General features: G+C 36.7%; 2 protein-coding genes and 1 long non-coding RNA gene across 11 annotated transcripts in view; all 3 read right to left on the minus strand.

The window, feature by feature from the left end:
• Positions 1–282: 282 nt before the first annotated feature.
• Positions 283–6,733, minus strand: LOC120777123 (eukaryotic translation initiation factor 4E1). Of its 3 annotated transcripts, XM_040108267.1 has the most exons (8): positions 2,904–3,238; positions 2,601–2,836; positions 2,478–2,538; positions 2,175–2,407; positions 1,574–1,648; positions 1,415–1,514; positions 1,255–1,342; positions 283–1,189 (listed from the first exon to the last, which is right to left on the minus strand). In XM_040108267.1, the coding sequence occupies exons 3-8, from the start codon at positions 2,535–2,537 to the stop codon at positions 1,029–1,031; spliced, it is 717 nt and encodes a 238-aa protein (XP_039964201.1). In that variant the 5' UTR covers position 2,538; positions 2,601–2,836; positions 2,904–3,238; the 3' UTR covers positions 283–1,028. The 3 variants fall into 3 exon arrangements, with proteins under 3 accessions (XP_039964201.1, XP_039964200.1, XP_039964202.1); XM_040108266.1 differs by having other exon boundaries at positions 2,601–3,238; XM_040108268.1 differs by lacking the exons at positions 2,478–2,538; positions 2,601–2,836; positions 2,904–3,238 and adding an exon at positions 6,532–6,733.
• Positions 6,734–8,731: 1,998 nt separating this feature from the next.
• Positions 8,732–20,894, minus strand: part of LOC120776772 (four and a half LIM domains protein 2) — a 241,449-nt gene continuing 229,286 nt past the window's right edge. For 6 of the 7 annotated variants that reach the window (XM_040107746.1, XM_040107743.1, XM_040107745.1 and 3 more), the window contains 3 exons: positions 12,015–12,184; positions 9,590–9,776; positions 8,732–9,519 (listed from right to left, as the gene is read on the minus strand). In XM_040107746.1, the coding sequence (XP_039963680.1) occupies positions 9,362–9,519; positions 9,590–9,776; positions 12,015–12,184 (515 nt within the window). In that variant the 3' untranslated portion in view covers positions 8,732–9,361. Of the gene's footprint in view, positions 9,520–9,589; positions 9,777–12,014; positions 12,185–17,336; positions 17,670–20,894 lie in introns of all 7 variants that reach the window. The other variant, XM_040107748.1, reaches the window with a different exon arrangement.
• LOC120776775 lies at positions 18,027–19,584 on the minus strand. Its single transcript, XR_005705462.1, has 2 exons — positions 18,612–19,584; positions 18,027–18,580 (listed from the first exon to the last, which is right to left on the minus strand). It is a non-coding gene; the product is annotated as an uncharacterized LOC120776775 (long non-coding RNA).

Raw genomic sequence — 20,894 nt, forward strand, 5'->3', positions numbered from 1 at the left:
CCTCCAGTGGTAGGTTTTTCTAAGATTTAGGAAACAAACAGTAGCGGGAGATTACACCGCTCTGCGGAACCTTTTGTCTAAATTTCCTTTGTTTAAAATTTAGACCACAAAATAGTACGGATGATTTACGACGGTTCAGATAGTTCATTGTCCATCTCCCAAAACCTGAAAAAGCGAGGATTATTCAATATCTTACCGTTGCGTTCTGTGATTGACTGTCTCTCAAAATCATTTGACGGATGAAATCATAAGATAAATCGAGAAATTGAAACAAAAAATAGATATGTTTTATCAAATTTATTAGTTTAATTCCATATCGTTTACATTATAACACGCATAGGATTCGATACTGACTACAATTGTATGCGAACCAGGCCGTTTTCAGTAAATAATGACGATAGACGTTTTCGTTTCTTAAAAGTTTCATGTTTGATGCACATTTAGCTGAAAGACCTGCTTTGCAGTCTCAACACTTCTTATTTTTTTTTTTAAATTCGAACTAATTCTATTAACAGTCGTCTACATTGTTTCGTCATTAATTTGCCTGGAGCAAGCAGTCATTTGCAGTCTCGTATATATTTCTGCTGCGATCTTTCCTACAGTAAAACAAATTTGTATCTTCATTTAACAATGATTTCTTGTATAATTTATGTTGCATATGTATTATTTTGAAGTTTGCTTTACGATGTGTGGGTTTTAATTCCATTTACTCCTTTCTTGCATATGCAGCTACAATTGAATAAATTCTTTTAACGGCGTCGGAACGGCTACAAATTCGAATTGTCATGTTCATGAAATCCGGTAAGTAAGCGTTAGCGACGCTCATATGCAACGATTAATGTGTGGGTTGGTTTTAGTAATGTAATTTTTTTTTGGTAGTCTTCGATTTTCTGAATTCACTTTTTAGAAATGTAGGCTTAGTACAATATAAATTTCTTAACTCGATCAAACGATGTTGTCAGCGCGTGTGTATGTAAATGTATCGAGGTGTGGTTAGCTAAATCTACACAAGCGCGTACGTAAACTTTTTAGAGAGTATAAACCGATTTGACATTCGAACCCGTTTTAACCATTGTGTCCTTGTGCAGCTGATAATGCAAATTTTGACGACCCAAACGCAGGGCTTCTCTCAGTTTATTTCCGATTTCTAGTGCTGCTTCCTCATTATTGCCATTAGCTGTCCAAATAGCTATATATTTAAAATATGATAATCCATCAGAACTCGTGCGTACATAAATTTACACCAAAACTTACAAATTTTATTGTTCTTTCCACGAATGTTGACCACAGCACCGCAAACCTCATCTGAATGCTCAAACGCTTCACCAATTAGGCAAAGGAGCTGCCACAAAGTAAATACAACTAAAATATTTAGTACAAGTTGATAAAAAAAATGTAATATTGAAGTACATACAACATCAAGCCACAAATTATCCAAATCTGCCTTGGAAGTCTTATTTAGTGTAATCACCCAACGACCGCCTTGTTTGTTGCCAGCATCTTCCCACATCGGTCTGAAAAATGCCACTATATTTAGCATACTGCCCCATAAATGAATTCTGAATAATAATACCTGATTCCTTTCTTGAATAACGAGTAATCACTGCCCAATTTGATATCAGATGGCGGCTTGATGTGGTTGTAGAGGCTGCAAATAGAGATAAAGATAAGCGGTTTGCAATATCTTGAAGAAAACGTCGGAGACCGTATAAAACATATACATAACGCAGATAACGGGACCTTATAGCGCTTAGCTGCCATACAAGCCGACCGCTAAAAATCTAGTCCTTGTATGAAATACTTTTTATTTGTGAAGGTGTATTACAGCTTCGGCGCAGTGAACTTTTTTTGTTATTGTTTTTACAATCCATTGTCAATTTAGTAACACATTTACGGCAATATAGTTAAGCTTCAAGTATTTAGCTTTTGTATCTGAAATCACAATCATGGGTCGGACTCAAATACATTTCGGTTACATACATACAACTATCAACTATCGTGATAACAGCGGTTGCCTGCATCTAACACACATTGAATACACATTTAATCGCAACTCATTAAAGTAAATACTGCCTTTTGTTTTACATTTCTTTACACAGATATGTACATAATACATATTTCAATCATGAAGACGCAGTAAAAATATGCAGTTTTAGTTATTTTTTTTTACTAACCTCCAGAAGTCTTCAACTGTGTCAAAGCTGGTTATTTCGTTTTGCATGTCTTCCCATGATTTGGAGCGGTCGTTCTCCAAGTACCAAAGAGTCCAGGTATTCTGCAGCGGGTGCTTAAAAAGATGCTCTGTACGCACTTCTTCTTGCTCCTTGGTTTCCTCTTTGGCATCAGGACGGCCGCTTGCAGGTGTTGGTTGCTGAGGAGATGTTGGCTTTTCCGCAGCAGTGGAATTCTGAAAGCGTAAAGCAATTCATGTAGATTCATGTATGTTCCAACATTTATACAAAAAATCATTTTATTACATTGAACAAATTAGGATTAGCGAAATTTTTCTTTCTATGGAAGTCGCTCTGAAACATCATGCTACAAATATCAAACAATGAAATGCACAGTAAAAAGACTCTGATCAATAGCGCTGCACTAACTTTGCGGAGGGGTGGAGCTGCTATCAATATATGTAGGCTATGTCGAAAAGCGAAAGTGTACTGATCGCTTTGCTAATACTGTCTGCAGTCGTTAAAGCAGCAGTGATTCGAGTTGATCGTATCGGACGAAAGACGCACCCCACTGACAGTACTGCTCACTCGCTCAATTCTACTTTCAAGCTTCCAAATGAAGCTGATACAGTGGTGCCCCTTGTTGTTGTTGTTACTCTTGCGAGCTGAAAATTGTTACACAGTGCGTTTTTCTTAGTGTTGGCGTAATGCACGATTTATTACTCAAAATACTCGCTGATATTTGAATGGTCGGTGACTATAAAATCAGCAGTAATGATGATATCGTATGTTGTGTGTGTGTGTTGTATTTGTTGTCACGGGCGTTGCTATTATTTCTGTTTTAGCTCCTTGGCGACTCCGATGGCCTCATGGCTGTGTTGAGTTGCAAAAACAGTGTTCTCTTCTTTTGGAAACGTATAAAAGTGTTGCTGTACGCTTGTTGTTGCTGTGTTCCTGTCTTGCTTTGCAATGGCAACTCGGGCTTGAATTCGGTTTTTTGCTTTCACGAATTTTATTTAATCGGGGTTTTTTCAATTTCCAAATCGAGTTTTATATTTTTGGCTATTTTTTGTTTTGAGAGAAAATTTTTGTGAACGAAACAAACTGAAGTGAAATGAAATTTTTAATTAAAATTCGAATAAAGTTTTTAGTAAATTTTCACATTTGAACACATGAACGCAAGGCAAACTAGATGATTTCCAAAAAGTGTTTTTGTTCCAGCGACAACGAACAGTGAACATCGAATACTGTATGCGCAGTGAGCGGTGGATACAGTGATTAAACGGGCCGGCGCGACAGCAACTAAACTGCGAGAGGGAATTGAACAGGCAGCAAACCACCAGCTATATACATACATCTGCACTCGTATATTAATGCATATGAAGAGCTGAATCCAACCCGATGTTAACACAAAAGAAACCGGGGAGGAAAGAATCATGAACCCAAAAAAATAGAGAGAAAGAGAGTAAAAATACAACCGAGCACAGTGGTAAACAGGCTTACAATAATACAGGCAGGTAGAGAGTACCACAAAAGATACATACATAACTCTTGTGATCACCAGGCAATTGCACTTTGTTGTTGTTTGTGTTTTGCAATGCTATCGGTTTGTTCCATATGATAGCCGAAAACCAAATACAGTGGATTTTTTACCTGGCTGCACACAGCAAATTACATTTGCTGCTTGAAAAGCAGTTTTCTGTCTAATTCCATGGTTCATATTTTTCCAATTCAATTTTTCTTTTGACTTTGGTAGCAAAATTAACTGAAACTTTCATTATTCTAACTTTTTTAGCCTAAAGCTGAAAAATCGTGTGGTTACAACCATAAGTCCGTATTTGTAGGCAAACATTGGGTAGATGGCATGGTTTATCTATAAACTTATTGTAGAATCTCTATACACTTTAGTCCCACCTAATATGTGAGGTCAAAATGTAATTTTTAGTGACTGGTGGCATTGGTTTCTCGTAGAATTCATACATTCCAATGTCTATAAAGGACAATACACTGGATATATAGATTCCGTGATAATATTCGTCTATTTTGATACAATTAATCAGTGTGCTATCAGAGTGCAAGGTTGTTTCTTAACTTTTCTAAGTTACGACTTACAAACATATATCTAATTGGAATCTTCTTTTACATTTTGGTTTATTTTCCATATGTAGCTCTTTATTAATTTCTGATATTAATATTTGCAATTATAATATTCGGTTCCTTTAAATAAAACTAATGAATTTTTCATAAAAATGTAATAAAAATTTTTTCACGCTTTATCGAACAAGACCACTGTACGTAAGTATTAGCAAAAGATTGGAAAGCAACTTAACAAGAAAACAATTGCACAGGTTTTTCTAGCCAAGCATTACCGCTATATAAAACTTTTTAAAATTAAGTGCCCGGCAGCTTAACTGTTCATATTGCTTGCTAACCTCGAAAATAGCTTAGTTATTATTATAAGCTATGGATTAGATAATGTAATGTATTATATTTGCATATTTAAAATTGCATGCTATGCTTATATTTTCTAAAATAATACATACATATTTATATTCTGCATTTTGACACTCGAGTCACTTCATTACATTTGCCATATACTATCCCAACAACGAATGATTAAATTAAAAAGTTTATACCCAAAAGTACACATTATTGTTTTATTTTTGTATATGTGCGGGCAGACATATGTATATACATATAAATGAAGTAAAAGCAATGTCCACTATGAATCACACACATTAAAATGAGCAAGAAAGTAACGGAGATAAAGAAAGCAGACGTAATCTCCTCAAGAGCGTAGAGCAATATTCGGAATATAGCACAACTGTGGTATATTTATTATATTTTAGTATTAAATTTTAAAGTGAAGTGCAAAAAAAAAATTCTAAATATGTACACACATTTATAAGAGGTTAAAAAGCAAAAATAGAGTTTAACTTTGTATTAAAGTGTTACAAAAAATATAAATCATTTGTAATTTGCCTTAGTTTTCCTCGTAATTTTAAGCAATCTATCTAACCTTTTCAACGATAAGTGTGTTAAGTAATTTTTAAATTAATAAACTTTAGCTAATAAATAAAAAGTTTTATGTGAACTTATTTCAATGTTTAGCGTGTATATTTAAATATACAAAGTGTAAAGTGTGAAAAAATTTAGTGAAAAATTGGAAAATACTAAAATTTTTGAACTTTTAATCGAGAATATTTTAAAGTGTTAGCAACATTATTTTGGAATATTCCTCCTCTGGAGAAGCTCCCCTATCAGCACATACCCCATTTTTACCGAAATTCGTTTTTTTTTACCCGACTGCCACTGTAATCGGAATCGTTTCGACCTATTTAATGTACCCAAAATATGGAACTAGATATCAACGAAATTGTTTACACATTAATATCGTCACAAAAATAAGTTACCAGAAGAAAAATCGTACGAAAAAAGCCATGCAATTATGTTATTTTGAATTTTTGTTATTATTACGACAGTTCTATAAATAAATTGAACGAATACTTGTTTTACAGTTCAGCATAATTGATAATTATTACATTTAATTTGAGGAGGAATAAATTAATTACAAAACCAAGTGCAAAGACCACAAAACATTTGTTTCCATGTTAAAGCAACACTATTTGTTTATTAAACATATAACTAAAGATTAAAATAGATTAGATCCGAAAGATTGCAATGAAATTTTTACACATTACGAACTTCTCTTGCTCTTGTAAGTTTGCACGAATTGTAAAAATTATACACCAAAATATGCAACAGCACGAGAACACCTAATTAGCGAAATATAAATATCAGCTAAATGTATAAGAACTGCTAGAGGTGTGCAGTTATTCTGCTACGTCTCATTAAAGGAAAATTAATATTGCTCTTGGTGAAGAACCATTGCATTTTTTGGTTTGCGTGTCATTTTAGTGCACCCATCAGAGAAGGGTCTTGTAATAACAAGGAAATCCTATTGCATTAGGATGGTTTAATTTTATTTAGTTTTCTAATTGAAATAGTTTACGGTAAATATCAAAATCCATTAATATAGGCAATACGATAAATAATTCTCCACGTCCACTGATCTTAAGAATTTCTATACGCATAGACGCAACAATTTTAACATCTAATCACCACTGTTTACTTTAAAATCCAATAAGCGTACGCAATTGATAAATCAAATTGGGGTTTTATATGAAGGGAAACTATACGTAGCAATGTGAAGTTCTCAGGATTTGCTTCTTCCATTTCAGCCAAAGGCATTCACTAATGCCTTATTTGCATATTATTTTGCTTAGTCAAATAATGAGGGTTTTTTACTCGCCCGTCGTGTTTTGCCAAAGTCGCATGTGTCAAGACGAGACCAACTCACCTTCTCAGTTTCAGATAATACCATTGTACTTTTATTGAGATATGCACGCAAAGTTTTATTTAAAATATGCACTTGATATTTTAATTGTTTGCAATCTCCACGATTTTAGGTAAAATTATTTGTTTAATGCAGTTATACCACGACTTTTACAAATTTCCTGCACTTCCAATCATGCTAGACGATTCCACCTGGCAGAGAAAAAGGGATAAAAATAGTGCTTATTCAATAATGTCTTCCAAAGCAAAGTTGGCTGCGCTTGTGTTTGACATTTTCATGCGTTCGGAAATTGTGGTCTTGATAAAAACAATTATAATGTTAACCTATCGGTTAATTAAGTTGACAATTATAACCGAAACTTCAGTGTACGTGTGATCGTCCATATTTTAATAAAAATCTGACGATTTGATTGTTTCCTTTTTAAATACTTTGTTCCGTCGTATCACATTTTATATAGAAACGTTCAATATTGATCGTGAGATCGACAAATCGGGAATATAATGAACCGCGGTACCCATAAAGATTCAGATTATGCGAAGTTTTTACCGTTAGTTTTAAAACCTTGCTGGGGGTATACGAAGTTTGCCACGAAGTTCGTTACACCCAAAAGGATACGTGGGAGACTTAATAAAATGTATATATGTATATATAAATTATCAGCATTACCAGTTGCGTCGATTTAGCCATGTCACCCAGACATACCCAATGTATGTCCTGCATGCAACAAGTCTCTGCATGAGACTGACCAACTCTTTGCATGCCCTACCAACCCCACCCTTTTCCCTTTGGTCCGACCCCGTCGAAACAGCACGTTTCCTGGACCTCCCGTTAGATGACGTCGATGACAACACAGATAACCCTTACTATCCTAACGGGGACTGATGTCATACAAACTGAACGATCGGAATCAAGTGATTGTATGGAAAACTTTCGTTTTTGCCCCAAAATTTGGCATGCCTTAATGTTGTTGTTATTGTTGTTGCTTCAGAAAACGTTCCTGAAGTAATTTCGAGCCATGGTACCGAGTTGACAGTCCTTGGCCGGATACTTACTTAAACCCGACTCCCATGGGAATGGCGAGTTATTGTCTAAGGCAGTGTCAATGACGCAATCTCCGAAGAAAACTGTTCAGATCGGACCACTATATACATACATACATACATATATGTATTTGTCAAACAAACTGTACGATCAGAATCAAATGCTTGAATGAAAGTTTTTTTATTTGACAAGATACCTTCAGGAAATTTGGAATATTACACAAAGCAACCGTACAAAATCCGCACAGATTTCTTTCTGAACACTATTTTGTGTGTGAAGGGTATTCTATCCAAGTTAACTGCCTTTCTTGTTTTTAAGCACAGATTAAGAGTTCTGATTTTGCCTCCATATTCTGTAAAGAGGAAATACTAAATTGCGCCATTCAATGCAATAACACAAAAACAACAAATAATCGCAATAAAAGTCTCACCAACACATTAACTTTAATTGTTTATTTATTTCATTTTTAATTGTTTAATTTTACATCAATATGGATTCCGCAGTATTTTCGCTTTCAGCGTTTGCAAACAATAATGATTTTTGTGTCAACACATACATATGCCCCTGTTCACATGGTGCTTAGTCTTCATAAGCACTTTATTGTAAATAAGTACATTCCAACGAATGACAAAATTCAAAATTAAAGTTATAATATATAAGATAGATATATATATAGGTATATAAGCACTTCTAAGTTAAATTAGTTTAAATTAGTTAGCATTATAAAAAAAAAATGTTGAAGAAATAAAATAAATAGAAATAATCGCTTTTGCTTTCTTCATAAATTAAGTTTTTAAACAATATTAAATTATTATGTATTAGTGTAATAAATAATTTTCAGCTTTAGGCATATATAAATTAGAAATTATTACATTTTTATATAGAAATTAAGCTGTATAACAAAAAAAAAACACGTGTTTAATATATACACACACACACGCATGCATATGCTTTTATTGATTTTAATTCCGCAGCAACCAAATAAGTAAATAAGTTTTTAAGGCCTTTGACAAATTTTAATATTTTGTAAATTATTACCATTAAATATACACACATATGTACATACCTATACAGAGATAATAACAAAACAAAATGGCTTAGCTCTGTAGCTTTTCGGCTGTGGCAATATGCAATTTTCTACATAGTACATGAATAACGGTGCTTTCAATTGCTTTTTGTTTATTTTTGTTTTGTGAAAATTTTACAGTGATCAGCGGCAACTAACTTCGTTTCTACAGCTGCACACATACATACATATGACTACGCTTTTCTCAAACTATTTTTTTAAATGCCTATTTTCAAATACGATTGCTCATCACACCAACAAATTTTTCCATACATACATACATAAGTATGTAAATTCCTTAAAGCCGAATGTGTTTTGTTTAGATTTTTAGAAAAGTGTATATTTCAACTTTGTTTTTATAACTAGGAAGTGTAACAATTATAATTTCATGTTAATCGAGGTAAACTAACAGCTAATAATTTAAAAGTTTTATTTTTACATATTTTTTTATATAATTTTTTTCTTTTTGCTCTAGGTATTTGAATTGCTCAAAAGAAGTTCCATACTTTTCGCTTCGAGGCTGCTGTATTGGTTTTTGTATTTGTAATGCTTTAGGTTTTTAAAGTACATCTACTTTTCAGCAAGTTTTTGTTTTCTATTTTAATATTTTCATATTTTTATATTTTCACTCTTTTTGTGTTTAATAAATTTCACGATCTTCTTATTTGTAATAGGAGCATGTCACGCCCATTACATTGCCATTGCATAGACGAGCTGTGTGTGGCCTTACATGAGTCTCTGCTTGGCGCATTCGGGGCAAATGATGTCGGGGCCGTCGGTGATGAAGCCACGTCCGACTAGACTGGTCTTGCAGCTGGCACACACGAAGCAGTCGTGATGCCAGTGACGATCCTCGAAGGAGATGAAGCGTGTGCCGCCAATACCTGTGTTATGAAGCGAATAAGATATTTTATTGTATTATTGTTTGATTTAAATATTTATATTTTTGCTTACCGGTAATAGGCTTCTCGCAAGCTGTGCAGCGTTTGGCGAATAATTCACCGAAACATTCGGCGCAGTAGGGCTTCTCATCTCTGCTGGTGAAGCGCTGACCGGCCAACGTAATGTTGCAGTGAGTGCAGGTGAAGCATTCGCGATGCCATGGTTCGTTCTTGTAGGTTACACCGCCCGAAGTGATGACCTGTAATACGCAATTAATGAAAATCCATAGTTCTTATAGAAGTTCTAGTAATTTAAATTAGCGTGATGAATAAATGCCAGTGGGATGAATATGGTAGTCTTTACAAGGAGGTACAAGATGAAAACTCCCGCAGCTTAACGGAGTAGAGTTAACTACTAGGGTTTATACCAAGTACCTGGGAGTAATTTTGGACTGCAAACTAATGTGGAAACTCATGTGAAAGAAAGAATGGAAAGGACAGTGGTGCTCTCTACGCATGTAAGGTGATTGGCATTACACACCGAGAGTCAAGCCAATCTTACTTTACAGTGCTTTAGTGTGGTGGACCGCTGCCAGCAAAACCGCATACAGGAGACCGTTGGAGTGAATGCAACGGCTTCGTGCTCTCTGCATAACGGGAGCACTAAGAACCACTTCAATGGCTGCACTTGCCACCAACTGACATTGCAGTGGAAAGCTCGACTGCAAGATTGGCCGCTTTACGTGAACTTTACATTTTCACCAGAACTTTCGGAATCGATAATCAAGGGGTCGTTGTATAAAAGAGGTCACATGCCCTTTCACCTTATCTGGTAGAGAAGGTTTCAAGTTACACTCAAAGAGGGAGGATGGCACAATGCACGTGACCCGCCAGCGAAACTTTCAACATCTACATGGACGAATCAAAAATTCCTGATAGGAGTGGGCGCCAAGATTGACTGCGCAGAGCTAGATCATAGGCGATCCCACAAACTGCCAGAATCTTTGTAGGAAAGGAATAATCTCACATCGCATTGCTTCAGAGAATGATCTTAGACGCACGGTGCCACTAGATATAGTGACTGGGTTATAGGTAATAAAGGCGCTCGAGGAAACGAAATGGCTGATGATATTGCCACAAAAGCCACCGCCTGGCTTCCGAACCAGTTCCAGAAATAGGCTAGTCTAAAAAGGATACACAATGAAATTTTCGAAAGAGCTGTTAAACTTCGCAAAGTCCTGCACGTCGTAAACTTTAGCTCGTATTATTATGAACCTACATTTGGCATTGCAATGGGCCATGAAGCTCTAGTTAGACCTATAATGTTTTACGGAATTTTTGTTTAGTAGAAATCGCTGGAAAAGTTCACACTCGCGAAAAAAGTTAGCTGTCATAAAGGTAGCGTTCTCCTACAGAGTGGTGACTAGCCGCTTTTATAGTAAGGTAGTGATATTAGCCTTGAGCTTGCTGACTGTTCACTCAAGTCTTGTCTCCTTATCTCAATCATTAAGTTATTTTATGATAAGACTGTTTTGTGAGCTTGGCCACTGCAGTATTGCAGGAGACTGCAAGGCTGATGAGCTTGCTAGGACTGGTACTTCAATCTCCATAACTGCGGAGTGGAAACGGTTAGGAGTTCCGTTGGATTCTTGTGGTTTACTACTGGACTGTTGGACCTTAGACCTGTTCAGCAAGCATTTATTTGTTCCCACCACATCTGCTTCTATACATCTTCTGCAGATGGCGTCTGGTAGGATTCCCAGAGGGAAATGGCCTCTTAAAAGCCCCACAACTAGGGAGAGGCTAGCCTTACTAAGGACAAAGGGATCACTAGATCTCTTGGGATCGATCTTGGGCCAAAAGGCTGCGCATGTACCGATAGTGGCCTAGTGCTGGCCCAGCTTCCGCGAAGCCCAGCCATCTATTAGTAGAACACAAGAAGATACAGGAGCACCAACCACTCCCATTCTACCGATAGAAGTTCTAGGGTACCTTTTCTTGCTAGTTCATCAACTTTACAGTTTTTTACTATTCCGCTGTGGCCATTCCAGTCATATCACAAAAAGACTCGATGCTATTGATAGCGAGATTGGGCACTCTTTGGCCAGCCCTAACGCACTGTTGCTAGTATCACCACTTTGCTATCTAAGTGGATGATTACTTGTATGAAGGAAACTGAACTCCGGGGCAGTAAATCTACTGCGACCATAATGGCTACAACCTCGGCCTGGAAGCTCTTCAATAGTCAGGAAGTCTGAAGCTGGTATTGATAGAGAGGTCCTGAAAGTAAACCTCCCAAGCTTTGACCCATCTGTAAAGAAGCTTACTGCCCCTTTCCTTCAACGGCTTTTTCCCACTCACAAATCCCTCGTCGGTACATGGGTAGAGAGGGAGTTACCAAAGTTCGATTTGGCGACTCCGTGATCCAAGCGATAAATTTATTTTAAAGTTGTGATTCACACTAAACTTTAATATGAGTTGAGCATTAAATTACTCACCTTGTTGCATTTGATACATCTGGTAGCGAACTTCTCCTCATAGCAGCCAGCGCAATAGATCTCCTGCTCTCTGGGGATGAACGACTTAGTGCCAATGGCCGTTTTGCATACACAACAACAGAAGCAATTCTCATGCCACTGGCGTGTCTTGTATTCCATTTTCTTCGTGCCTAAAAGTAAATAAAAGACAAATTTATCGAATCAATTGATTGTTTTTGTATGGACACAAGTGCATTGGAAAAGTGCCGAATTTACGGTATAATTTTAGTTAAATTGTTGCAACGCCTTGCAACAAATTCTGTTGCATACTCTTCAACGCCATGTCGTACGCCTCGTACCACTCACCCACCAACTGCTGGCATAACAATAGCCTTTGAAGGTCATCATTTTGGTGCTTGTTTGTTTTGTCTAGTGCCGGCAAATAGCACATGGATTTGTTTTAGGCGATTTGGGTTCATTAAATTCATTTTCGCTAAAATTACATGAGGTGAACTTGTACCGCTCCACAGCTGTTGTCTAGCTGACGGCAGTCATGCAAGCATGGAAACAATCTGCGATACCTTTATTCTATTGAGTACCTTTACTCTATTGTTACTATAATAATAATAATTGTAATTTGGATTTGACATGCAAGTTCAAAAAATTCGCGTTAACTTGTCAGCGTGTTTTTCCGTACTGTTGGGAAGCTCTTTTGTATTTGCATACATCTTGCCAGTGTGACAATGCACTAGTGACACAAATTCGCAATAACCAAGAGCAATCAGAAATTCTAGAACCGTTGAAAGAGCGATTCTTTACCCAGCCACAAAGAATGTATCTCTTTTTAGAGTCTCCTATACCAAAAATTCACTTTCCAACAACACTGTTGTTTTAAATAATTTCGGACCAGAAATATTGACTATTTTTTGGTTGCTTTCGTGTTTAATACAAAACTAGTTTCATTATTGGCTGTTTGGCTGACTTGCTGCTAATGTATGCAAGACATATTTTATGGCAACACGCCATTACTTTTTATTCGCCATAAAAATGTCAACAAATTTGCCAAAGCATTCTTGCAAAGGTGGCGAATGAGCGCGCTTTATCGTGAAGTTCACCGACTTCTGAAGTTCGGTTAATGCAAATAATCGTGTTGCTTATGAATAAGCTGCAATGAAAGATTCGTAATTTATTTAAGAATATTATTAAGTAAGCTTGTGACTGCAACAAAATGGGTCGAAGTATGAAGAATGTAAGTGCAACTTGTTGAAGTAAGAAGACTTGTACTTACATACATACATATGTATATACTGTATATGTTGGAAGAGAAATGAGCTTGTTTGTTACAGACTTCATTAATATGACATATTTAGAAACAGACAAACGCAGCTTTTATTGATTTCCATGCCTACAAATGAAAGCAAAATTAATCTAAACTACGAATTAGATTTAGTATATAATGAAATCTCATATTATTTTGGATTATTATTCATTCACGAACGAAAAGCTTTTATCGTAAGCGAGCTTAAAAGAACAGGCTTGGCTTATTTCGCTCTTTCGTATTCTTTTACTGGTATTTTCTATGGAAAAACGGACCGTATTTTACCATGGCTTTCGTGTTTCCGTTAATATTTCGTGCTTTAAGCGTAGAAATTTCTTTTAATTCTCATGAGTTACCCAAATACTCTCGAATACTTTCAAAACCTTTCGTATTTTGAAAAACATTCAAGATACGCTTCAAAGTATTCAAGGAAGATGAGTAACTGAGTTTTGAGGAAACTAGTCTCATACATATACGTATATGTGATCTGGTCTACGGAAAGGGGGCTTAGGTGTCAAACAATTAATGAGATAACGAGAAACTGACGAAACGAGTTGTTTATTTTTAACAGCTGTTTCCCAGAAAACTAGTTTTCGCACGTCAGCACCCTTTTCGTAGACCAGGTCACATATATCATTTTAATATATGGGATCAAGCGGTGTGTCCAACGCCTTTTACCCTGCATAGGTAATCATCTCAATACTTCCCTCTCGAAAATGCGTTTTTTGCTAGATAAAGGTAAAAACACCTTGGATCTCATGTTATTAGACATCCATATGAAATAGCGGAAATTGTAATAAAACACCAGCAGATTTTTGATAGGCGTTTTTACTCATAGATAGCTGATATTCAACAACAAGCGTTTTTCGTATAGTCTTCTGTTATGTATAGTCTTCATAAAAGACTGTACTATGTATAGCAGTCTAAGTGTGATCCCTCGCTTTGTTGTAGGATCAGCCTTCTAACCTAACTTGATATTACAAAGAACCTGTAGGTCTACATATGAATGGCAGACAGAGAGTGTAACCTAACCTAAATTAGGTGATGGATTCAGCTCGACATTATGCCTTTAGCGGCTAAATCCTTGTATAAACATTGTGAGTAATGAGTTCCTCAAAAGCTGCATATTGCCCATTGAGAAATCGAAAAATGTCAGTTATTTGGCAACAGAGGTTATGAATAATATCAGTTGATTAACTAGATACGCTTGTCCATTGAGATGCTCAGAACTCTAGGTATGGATCAAAAAGACCGTCACACCGTAACCGCCTAGAGTCAGCACTAAACTTATTGCGACGGCTCACATCTAATGCAACCAATTCGTCAGGTTCATAAGAGGTATAGCTTTGATATGCTTTAGCCTTAGTCTGGCAAAAGCTGGACTATGGGAGAAATTTGATGAATTCCCTCGGCGTTCGTTGAAAAATTCCGCAATAAAAATGGTTTAACATATGTGACAATTATTCGAGACGATTTCATGCAAAAATAGTACCAATTGCCAGTCTATCTCATATATATCTACACATTTCGTCATATTCAAAATTGCTTAAATAAAATAACAAATAAAAATACTGTTCATTAACCTCCTTACACCTCAGACAAAAATTTCGTGCGCTGTTAATCACAAAAGCTATAAATTTTAAATATATAGTGTATTCAATATAGTATGTATGTACACTTTGTATATTTTACTATTGTTGTATAAAGATTTTGAAATGATCTCATCTAAGGTGTTTTTTGAGAGATACATTTGGCAAAAAGTGTGTAAGTATGGGCACTTGCTGAACAAGAAAGTGTTAGTCATCGTTTTTTAGCTACTTTCGGTATCTATTTTCAACGTAGGCGGACTTATTACGGTATAGTAGTTGTCCAAATTAATTTGGTATTTTCTGACGTTTTTGCTTTCATGACAAGTATTTCAGTATAACACGTATGCAGTTAATTTTTAAATATATGACGCGTAAAGAATGTGACTGACACATCACCGATACATAACTTATACTACATACCCAAATTACAAATTACAACTCAACTCATTTAAATTGAAATTGTTACAATTTAACTTTGAAGCAACTTAACTTATATTGCCAAAATACGAGTAAAAAGTCAAAAATGAGGAACTTAAAATTTGTATACTGAACAAGTAAGAAAGTGCTAAGTTCGGGTGTTTTGATTATTTTTGTTTTCATGGATCAAAGTAGAGGAAAAGCTTTCGGTTGTTGGCAAAACTTTGTATTGAATAATGTTACATAAGGCCTCAACTTTCATTATTCGAAGAAACCGCATGGATTACAATTACCTTTCGTGCGTTATTAACTTATATTGTATTATAGGTCGTAGACTCACTTAGTCTCATTACTATAGTTTGAGTCATATACTATACGAGATATTGGTATTAAAATTAAATGAGCTATGTATATGTGATATAACACTGATGGAGCGGTTGCTTGAGCATCCAAGACAACGCAGTCTTCGGTAGACCTTCAACTATTGAAGCTGCAAAGGCTCGTCTGTTTCTGCACTTGCCCAAACGCAGCCGTTGAAGTCATGCTGGAGCTCATACTGCTGCATGAAATATAATGTCTTCTCAACAAATGAAGACACACCACTTACTCTTCTTCCAAGAAGAATTCTCTACGAAGAGGGTTAACTTTAGAAAGAAGTTCTGAGTTACTCTCGGCAGTAAGGCGGAGTGGAATGATTCCACGCTCGACCTACTGAGGGGCAGCACTATCCAGTGGTATATTGACAGCTCGAAAACACCGGAAGGCATTGGAGCAGGCATTGCGAGACCGCTTAGCGAACTATCCATACGAATAGGACGTTTTTCGAGCATCTTTCAAGTAGAAGTCTTTGCTATAAGTCAATGTGCAAAAATCTAACTCCATCACAAATAGCGTACCGCTATACTTAGCGATAGTCAAGCGGCACTAAAAGTGATCTCAGCTTATGAAATTAAATCGGAGGAGAGTAGCTGGCAATGAACTGGCCGACGAACTAGCCCGCTCTGCGGCAGTGTCCAGGCTGATGGGACCATAACCATGTATTGCGATGGAGTCCCACACTACAAATGAGTTGCTCCGCACGGAGAAGAGAGTGGAGAGTGAACGGCATTGGCAGCAGGCAGCAGGAATGCGCCATGCCAAGCCACTACTGGGGGGGTACAACGTTGCAAGATTTAAAAAAATTATCAACCTCCCCTGAGACAAATTCCGCCTTCTTGTTACGCTTTATATAGAGCACTGCAGGATCAGTAAGCACTTATTCAACATGGGCAAAGTCTATTGCCGGTCTAACTGCCGGTTTTGCGACATGTAACAGAAAACTGCAGAACATCTGACTCTAGATTGTCTAGCAATTTGTAGAAAGAGACTCAAGGCCCTAGGTTAGATTTACGTGGACAAGGATGACATCATCTCAGTCGCGCCCAGTAAGTATCAGCTATAAAGTCATGGGGTTGTTTGAAAATCCTTATGTTAGTTTGGGTTGGTTGGGGAGTATAAAACTAGAACTATTTTTAACAACACGACAAATTATTTCCGGAAAGCAATGCTATCTGACTTTCATTAAGGTACCTCACATATTGACTGATATTTGCGGTAAAAAGTTAGTCGCAGGCACTGAGGTCCAATTAGATATCTGGGAACTTGGAAAATTATGGTCTGATTTTGACTATTTTTGGACGTAACATCGTATACCTTAAATAGTTACTTAGTAGATTCTAAGCTGTACAATTTCAAGCACAGATGGACAGTTTCACGCTCATTGTACAATTTTGAGATTCGTATTCCAACAAAGAAAATGAACTATAGGTATAGAGACTATATCAAAGATAAAATGTTATATTACAAAGGGATCGAGTTGTTGTTCATGCCAAAAGTCTCAAAAATTTGGACTACAAAGGTTTATAAAAAAAAAACTGAAGGTTTAGAATAAAGCTTAAACTAAATCTAAATGTAATAAAAACTCAGCTTCACGAGTTATTTCTTAAATATAACAACAATTACTTGATTTATTTAATTTACCTGCTTTTGTTGCGCGCGGATCGCCAAGGCGACAGAAATCGCCCAGAGTACAATAGAATTTGCGATTCTCCTCCTGCGCCGACGCATTCGGCAGGAACATGCTCAACACCGCAATATCCTCATTATTATCTTTGGCTTTTCGAATGCGATCGGCGCCGATTGTTTTCGTTTGTAAATGCAGACGAGATTTCATTCGCGAGGATAACTTATCGACGTCGGCCATGGTGCGCGTTCAGTTTACGCTGTTTTACGCGTTTTCGGTATGAGATATGAACCGTCAAGTAGTCAAACACTTTTGAATTTGTAATTAAGTAAAGTACTTTTTGTTGCTAACTTCAAAATAAAAAATAATAACAATATTACAACAAATTTTCGACTACGATTCGATTTTCGGAGTTGAAAATTGTTTGCGTGTCAACTTTATTAGGCGAAAAATGCACGCGCCTGCACAGCGTGTTCGATTGCAGTGAAAACAGCGAGCGGAAAAAGTTTTCTTGATCGAAAATATATTTCATGCCACATTAACAGTTTATAAGTTACTTAAAAAAACGCTAAACGCTCATTTGGCGCAACGACATGAATGTCAAGCTAGTCAAACAACTGCGACCTTTTTGGAACTCGCTTTTTGCCGCGCTCATAGCTAACATGTACAAGAATAAGCGCGACGGTGACATTCAGTAAGTCAGCGAAATTTTGCTTTATTACTCCCAATAGCCAATTAAATGGCCCAATCGTTGCTCTGTGTGGAAGGTGTACTGCTGCAAATATGTTTTTAATTTTTAGGTAAAATTTCCTCGTTAACTTTTAGTTAGCAGCTACCAGCAATAAGTCACGATTTTATTCGTTTTTTATTTCATTCAAAGTGCGACAAACGGCAAGTTGTGGATGTGTCTTTGGGTTGTTACTTTTTGCTTGCAACGTGTTACCAGCAGAGAGTAGCAAAAGAGCAGTTAGTCTAATATGAAGGTCAGAGGCTCGTAAGGAGTCTGCCTAACTGCTTAGTACACGAAGAGAAAGTGAAAACTAAACAGGGAAATCGGGGTGAACAAACTTCTTCATCATTATTATTATATAGTGGGAATATTATTATATGCAGTTATTAAGAAGTTTTGTGTAAAATTTTAATACAAATTTTTAATTCTACATTTTTATACCCTACACACGTTAAGATCGTCGCGAAGTTTATAACACCCAGAAGGAAACGCCGTACATACCATAAATCAGAACATACCATGCTGAAAGCCCTAGGGGAAGACACACAACTGCCCCTTTTACCAAGGGACGGCGTCACGAAGAGGGTTAACTTTACAGAGAAGTACAGAGTTACTATCGGCAGTAAGGCGAAGTAGAACGATTCCACGTTTGACCTACTACTGAAGGGCAGCACTATTCAGTGGTACACTGACGGCACAAGCGGCACTAAAGGCGATCTCAGCGTATGAAGTTAGATCGCTTTTAGTGGAGGAGTGTGTAGGAAGGCTGAACCGCCTATCAATGTGCAACCGGGTACACGTAATCTGGGTGTCGGGGCATAACGAGGTAGCCGGCAATAAGCTTGCCGACGTACTAGCCCGCTCTGCGGCAGCGTTCAGGATGATGATGCCAGAATTATGCATAGCATTGAGGTCCACATTATAAATGAGCTGCTCCGCACGGAGGAGAGAGTGGGTAGAAAGCAGCATTGGCAGCGGGCAGGGTACAATTTTGCAAGGTTTAGGGAAATGATCAACCTCCCCCGAGACAAATTCAGCCTCCTTGTCGCGCTTTATATAGGGCACTGCAGGCTCAGGAAACACTTGCCCAACATGGGCATAGTCTCTTGCAAAAACTGCCGATTCTGCGATATGGAATAAGGAAACTCCAGAACACCTGATTCTGGATTGCCTAGCAATTTTCAAAAGCAGGTTTAAGGCCCTAGATTCCATATACGTGGACAGGGATCACATCAACTCAGTCGCGCCTAGCAGGCACCGAAAATTGTTCACGATGCTAGACATTTGCGACCATATGTGATACAAGCCGCAATTTGCCAATCTATCTACTATAGGTCAACGAACTGAGTCGAAATAGCCATGCCCATCCGTTTATCTGTAGATACTCGAATAGTGCCTTAATTTTGAGACATTGTTCTGAAATTTTGTGCACATTGTTTTCTTCCCAAGAAGCTACTATTTTGTCTGAACCGCTGATAAGGGACCAATATAGCTCATAGCTACCCTACAAATGGAACGATCGATATCAAGTGCTTGTTTGGAAAACTTTTCCATTTAACGAGATAACTTCATGAAATTCGGCATGGACTATTGTAAAAGGCAATCTCCGAAGAAATTACGCTGATCGGCCCACTATAGCATTTAGCTGTCATATAAACTGAGCGCAGAAAATTTTCAGCTTCTGCTGTCACATGCAACCAATATGTGTGGTTTATATTATATTGTTTTTTCTTCGCCTGTAAACTTAGGTGTACGTACATATGTACAGCTGCGAGCAGTGAAATAGTAGTGGGTGTTAGAGCTTTACATATCTGTGAGTTATGTAAAATGGCAAACAATTTTAACATCCATTGAAATGCAAAAGTGGATCATATTTTCCAGGCTATGTTTATTACTAAAAATATTTAGATTTGAATATGTGCAAGATATGTTTATTTTCATTTTATGACAGATTGAATCCATTCTCGTTTTTCTTCACTACAGTGCTTCCCGCGGCCCAATAAAAGGTGCAAAGTCATATTTTTTTTTGCTTTTTGCATTGAATAATAAATAAAAGATCAGGAACCTTACTTTTTGTTTGATAAAATTAAATTTTTTTTAGTAAAAATTATCTATTTGCAATCAGCTCACCGTTCACTACTATTCTATTGCTCGCCCATAAAAATAGATATCCCAATAAAATTGGGTCTAAAAAAGTAACAGTAAGTGTTTCACACTTATTGTTGTGTGTAACAGGACCGTTATATTTCAGAGAATATAACTAAAATAATGATCGACGACAATATCATAAAAGAAAAAAATTTAAAGCAAAATTCTTTTGGCCAATGGACACTACTATTTCAATGCGCGCAACTGTAGGTATGATGAAAATGCTGTGAAATATGAGTTCTTATGTGAAAGAAGTGAAGCATCATATGTGTGAAATATGTATGTTTGTAATTATTGTTGTAGCCACACTACAACGGTAAACACTGGGAAAAAGAGCGCTTGTGGTTGCTTCGATTGAATTGTTGTATTGATTTCAACGATCCGTGGTTGATCCACAAACCATAATTAAATGAAATGTATAGAAAATTGTGGGAGTAGAACCACGAACGACAAAGGTGATGGAGCTTTGCCTAACTGTAACTGTACAACTTAAGCAATAAATATACATTTAGAGAGTATTAGAGATTATTAGAGATACATTATTTAATAACATGTTAATGTCACCTTAAAGTAGAACGATTGACAAATTGACTGACTTTAATAAAAGAAATTGTATATCCATCGAAAATTTTTCCAATATTTATACCCTATACTTATACATTTTCTGACGGCTACAACCGCATAAGTGGTGTCTACG

The sequence above is a fragment of the Bactrocera tryoni genome, chromosome 5 (assembly GCF_016617805.1).
Source record: "Bactrocera tryoni isolate S06 chromosome 5, CSIRO_BtryS06_freeze2, whole genome shotgun sequence".
Taxonomy (NCBI): Eukaryota; Metazoa; Arthropoda; class Insecta; order Diptera; family Tephritidae; genus Bactrocera; species Bactrocera tryoni.